At 38.0% G+C, this 6,000-nt stretch overlaps 1 protein-coding gene across 1 annotated transcript in view; it reads left to right on the plus strand.

The window, feature by feature from the left end:
• Window positions 1-5,715, plus strand: part of CSRP3 (cysteine and glycine rich protein 3) — a 15,268-nt gene extending 9,553 nt beyond the window's left edge. Inside the window, exons 3-6 of the mRNA XM_052811072.1 lie at window positions 1,407-1,575; window positions 2,901-3,036; window positions 3,729-3,822; window positions 5,000-5,715. Coding sequence (XP_052667032.1) covers window positions 1,407-1,575; window positions 2,901-3,036; window positions 3,729-3,822; window positions 5,000-5,079 — 479 coding nt within the window. The 3' untranslated portion in view covers window positions 5,080-5,715. The remainder of the gene's footprint in view (window positions 1-1,406; window positions 1,576-2,900; window positions 3,037-3,728; window positions 3,823-4,999) is intronic.
• The last annotated feature ends 285 nt before the right edge of the window (window positions 5,716-6,000 follow it).

A 6,000-nucleotide genomic window follows, 5' to 3' on the forward strand; every position in this document is an offset into this window, starting at 1 on the left:
ATTTTCCAAGTTGTCAGCAGCCCATGCATGACTGCAATGCCCTCTCTGGGGCACGCGCTTGTTCAAGGGAAGTTGTAGAGAAAGTTTTTCCCTACCTTCCCCCCCGTCCCCCCCCCATCAACCACTGTTGATACAGTGAACAATTTGTAAGAAGTGTTTAAATTTGGGGTTTTAAGCATACTACAACCCCGATTTTTTTTCTATAGGCACTCCAAACTGAAAGCTCCATCCTCCCTCGATGGGGTGGGGACTGCATCACACCGAGTTCCCAAAGCAGCGCAGCGTACGCAGTCACCAAGCAGATGAGGAGTGTAGCTGCTTTTTTTTTCCCCCATTCATTATTGCTCAGTTTCCACGCATAAGCAGCAAGCAGATGCGCTGGATAGCTAACAGAATTCAGCCTCTAAACGCTGACCATTTTTCAGATGGGCAAAGAATTGGGGAGAGAGTAACCCAGCTTCCACAGCCACTTGATGAGAATAACCACACGAGACTGGCCTCAGCAACGCTCATTAGCTCTAGGTGTGACTTCTGCTTCTCAAAACACAGATACTTGCTTACAGAGATCCCCAAATAAGCAGCTGTTAGCACTCAGTGGCTTTTGGTCCTTCCAAGCTGAGGCTTGGGTTAAAGTAGTGCTGTAAAGGATCTAACTTGTATTCCATTATGAATGTTCGGCATTCCTATGGCACCTCCTGTCCAAAAGTCTCCCAGACCTTTCCTAGTGAGCCAAGCCGAGCAGCATTTCTCTGTAACAAACGTGACTAGGAAGAGGTCTCTGGTTTTGAACAGCTGTAGTCATACTCTTGCCACACTGGCAGAACTCTAACAAAGCTGAGACTACCAGTTATTTGGGATCATTGGTTTGCTTTGCACCACAGCTCTAATAAATAAATAAAAAAACCCATGTCCTGCTTGACTGTCTATAGTATCTACGTTATATCCTCTTTTAGAAACATGCCACATTAAAATAGTGTGGGCTGAGAGGAGAAAGCCACCACAGACTCAGAGTGACTATTTTGAAAGGTGCAGATGCACAGTAGAGTCAACACCCCTGCAACCTCCTTTTTTTTTTTTTTTTTTTTTTGATATTTCGGAGTTTAGGATGATGATCTCCACTCCATCTCAGGCTTTACAGATCTAGACAAATTGTCTCGACAAGCCCATGATTTTTGTAGGGTTAGAGTATAACTTCAGAGTGGCAAAAGAAGAGCACGTTGTGTGCGTGCACAACCACTTCGGCAACAGCCCGGTGAACTTTCATACTGATTACAGCCTAACACCATCCTTTTCCTGTATTTTTAAAGATAAACAAAAATAAACACTAATCATACTTATTCTGAGCCATATAAATTCAAATTTGAAAACACAAATGTTTATATGTGCCTCTCTTTTTCTGTTTTCAGTGGCTTGCAGAAAAGCTCTGGACAGTACCACAGTAGCAGCTCACGAATCTGAAATCTACTGCAAAACTTGTTACGGGAGAAAATATGGCCCCAAAGGTATTGGCTTTGGACAAGGGGCAGGATGTCTCAGCACCGATACTGGCGACCACCTAGGCTTGAATCTGCAACAGTGAGTTAAATCCTACTGACAGCACCTTTTCCTGGTACTTCTTGTCACATAGCAGGGTATTTTAGACATTTTGTTCTGTTTCCATAACAACATGTAGCCTAAGTAGTAGAGCAGACATTCCTACAACCTTTCCTTCAGTGGACACAGTCATTTACCAGTTTTTAATGGCGTTCAGTCTCTTTAAGCCTTTTTTATAAATCATCTCCTCCTTCAATGGGCAATCATTCTGCAGAAGCAGCCTTTATAGGCCATCACAGACATATATAAACATTCACTGCAATTGTAATTTGCTACTAGTAGCACAGTGGTTTACGCCACAGAACGCGAGAATATTTTTTTTTCCTGTGAGCGGCTAAAATACAGTTAGGTTTTACTGTAAGAGAAATAATCACACTACCACATACTGTTAGCTCTCCTCTCAATGGGGGAAATAACATTTCTAAATCCTCCCTGTGGCTCGAATAACACTTGCAAACACACTGAGAATATGTTTGAACAAAGAAATTCTAATGGGATACCATCTTCCAAAAGCACATAATTATCTCTGACAGTACATTTTTATAGTATTTTTCTACGACTCTCAAAGCTGCACATTTCCAAATCAACGATGCTTTCTTCTGGTATAACTAGAAGGAAACCAATTAACCAATATGCTGTGCAGGAAAGAAAAGCTTAAATAATGTATTCAACTGTAGCTCCTTCTAAGATACGAATCCATTATGGGCAGAGTTCTGCATCAAGAACTGTCACGTCCTGTAGATTTACTGACCTGTTGCAGTCCAACAATCAGATAATTCAGAAGTCATTCTGTGAAAGGCTTTAAGCTAGCACAGAGACATAAAGCACAAAGTCCAGAAATCCAAAGCAAAGCTACTTTTCTGATGTGCTTTTGACCCTAGGCCAGCTAAGAACACCAGTTCCCTGTCCAAACATTCCAGTGACTAATAAATCATCTGGATGCAAAAACTAATCTTTATTTTCCACAGAGTACCAGCAGATAGCCAGTTACAAAGAACAGAGGGATCTTTTGCTTGTATTTTCCCTCTTGCCTCTCAATAAACCAAATTTTTTTTACTTTCACTTTTCATTAAATATAATCTTTTCTGCATGTGGCTGCTGTCAGCTCCATGTACTCAGCCCCAAACAGATACAATATCAGCTTTTCAATCACGCAACACAGAATTCAATAGAATGCTTTCATTTCCCCTTTTTTCCCCCCACCCTTTTGCCTGTCTAAGCCCAATAATTTAGTACTTTTTATCCTTTACCAAAAAATCACGAAATCTTATTTCTAGAATGAAGATAACATTTAACTTCTGTTTTAGGGGGTCACCAAAGTCTTCTCACCCTTCTACACCAACTAATCCTTCGAAGTTTGCCAAAAAGATGGTAGATGTGGATAAATGTCCCCGTTGTGGCAAATCAGTGTATGCTGCAGAGAAGATCATGGGAGGAGGAAAAGTAAGTAGTTACTACAGCACTAGAAACAAAACACACTTTTATAACGGTGATAAACTATAGCTAATAGGTCCTCGATCTTTTAAATTTTTACTCATAGTCTCGATGAAGAAAACATCAGGATGAATTATCAAATTGCTGGAGAGTCTGATGTACTTTCAGGTTTAAAACTATGTGCTCTTCGTAAGCTGCCTTCAACTTTTTGCATCTTGTCGATGTCTGAAGAGCAACTCCTGGCTACTGTACAGGCTGGCTCTTTTAACCACTGTTATTCTGTTACCATCTCTGGGGATATTTATAATTTAAACATTTATTTGTAGTGGCAATTGCAGATATGTTGAAGAGATCCTGTGACTAGAAAAACAAAAGCCTGTCTCACATGGCATGCTAGCTCTCTGCTCTAGGAACTCTCACTAAAATATTATCTCTGCGCATCAAAGTGGCCAAAACAAGTATCTATAGATCCCTGCTTTTTACTAGACCTCCATTAATAACAAAGTCACTAGGTAAGATCTTGATATGGGATAAAGTAATTGAAAAAAGACTAACCTAAAATGACTAAAAATGGAAGCCGTAAGACCAACAAAAGAATGTTAACCTTTTCACACCACAAAAAAACCAATAGTTCTTTGTTTCTTGTATCTGCTACCTGTGCACTTTCTGGAATGCACAATGCACTGTCTTAACTTCCTCAGCCTTGGCATAAGACGTGCTTCCGCTGTGCTATTTGTGGAAAGAGTCTAGAATCTACGAATGTTACAGACAAAGATGGAGAGCTCTACTGTAAAGGTAAGAATTGTAATGAGCTGAATTGGGTTATTGAGTCAATCTATAATTAGTCTTTTTAGACCTAGTATTGCCATCATGATTTACCTTGTTGCATGCTTAACAACTTCAAGAAATTTCATTTTATCTTCTTTTAACAACTTTCTGAAGGCAAAGGAAAGAACTATGGTAACGCTGCAATTGCATCTTCTACTATTAACATTTAAATTTTAAAGTTCTAATTTTTCTACAAATATGACATCTTCTCAGACCTGTCCTCAGACCTTCTAACAGGAACACTGGCTGTATCTGCCAGGCAGACTCTTGTACCTGCACAATCTCACTCACTGGGAAAAAAAAAAAAAAAAAAAAAAAAGAAAAAATTCAAAAAGATACAGATCTTCAAAGGTCATCTGTTTAAGGTCACAGTCTTAATTTGAATTCTTGCCAGTAGAAGTTAAAAGATACTTCCACTATATTGGTAGCACAGAAGATAACGCATTAATGCTAATTATACATCCAGATGTTCTTCTCGGATCAAGAAAGTTCACAGACTTCACTTGACTCTTAGAAATAGCTTAAGGGGAAAAATATGCAAAGTTTTTATATCCTAGGCTAAACTTTATAAAGAATCCTGAAGAAGAATATTTAAGTTCTGTGACTTTGGGTACAGTCTGACAACTGCAAGTGATGAAATTAGCATATTTAGAAAAATATGCTGGCCATTGCTACTTCCTTCAGAGTTGTGATAACTAACTACGCACACACTTAGTAATACAGAGTTAAAATGGAATGGTTTAAACTACTATCAATAGTTTCTGGACCATGTTCTAGTTGTTTTAACCTCCTTTGAAAATCTCCAACTTATTACTCCGTCTGTATTACTCATACAGACCAAGTTTTACTGAGTATCTTCAAACAGGAAAGTAGCTTTAATGAAAATGTTAGTTAGATCTTAAATACATACAGTTTCTTAATTTTTTTTTTCTTTTTTTGAGAAAATCAGACGTGACTTCTGTTTTAGTCAAACATGTGATACCGGTTTCACTATTACAACCTGTCGACACTTCTGGGAAAGACGCTATTTCAAATTTCCTTCCTTTTATTAACCTAAAATTTGATAGTAGTACTAAAACCAAGTGTCATTTACTTCTACATGAAAACCTTCAGAATGCCATTTACCTCCCTCCTTCTTTTGCAGTTTGCTATGCAAAAAATTTCGGTCCCAAAGGAATTGGGTTTGGTGGCCTCACTCAAGTGGAAAAGAAGGAGTGTGAATGAGAAGAAATGGATGCAATAGACTCAAAGTGCTGTTGAAGCCACAGAGTGATAGCTGTCAAGTAAAACGTTAAACATCACATATTGCTAAGAACCTAGGGCATTTGTTTAATATTTTCCACCTTGCAGGAAAAACTTGTGAGCTTATATCTTAAGAAATTCTTAGAATAGCTTAAAAAGGTACAGCAATAAAACAAGATTCATGTTTGTTTTACAGTAAATAAAGACAAAAACCCTCAAGGAACATTATTCATGAAACATTATTGCTTCTTAAACTAGTATTTACCACATTTTAGACTGGAATTTTAAAGACTCAGCATACGGTCCCATTAAGATAGAAATACCTTATGGAGCGCAAGGGTCAGAGCGTTCTGATTTAGGCTGCATTTTCCTTCATTCAGAATGTTATGCCATCTGTATTTCTATCAATCTCCTAGTGGCATTTTGAACACGTTGACATTTTGTGTTACGGCAACATAGATGTTATTTGCTTTGAGACAATTAAAAAGGATTTGAAATTCTTTCTCTCAAAGGGAGATAGTTCTGAAGAAAAATAACATTTTCTTAGAATACAGTGTTGTAAGTTTTGTTATTGTACGTTTTCAAGCTACAATAAAGTACTGATATTGCTTCACATTATTTTTACTTGAATTTGCTTGTGCCTTTATGTTCTACAATGTCACAGATTAATGCATTTCACAAGATGAATGAAATCTCCCATTTCTTAACAATAAGAATTGCATTTCGTTACACTACTTCACTCTTATGTTGTCAGTTCTAGATGATATTTAACCTTAATTTTCTGATCTTGATCTGTTTCCCTGCTGGTTTTCATTATTACCTACTTTGACTTATATTCAAAATCACACTACCCAGCTGGCCGCTCCAGACTGACGTTGTAGCCTTTTCTTGGGAACACGGCTG

The sequence above is a fragment of the Harpia harpyja genome, chromosome 16 (genome assembly GCF_026419915.1).
Source record: "Harpia harpyja isolate bHarHar1 chromosome 16, bHarHar1 primary haplotype, whole genome shotgun sequence".
Taxonomy (NCBI): domain Eukaryota; kingdom Metazoa; phylum Chordata; class Aves; order Accipitriformes; family Accipitridae; genus Harpia; species Harpia harpyja.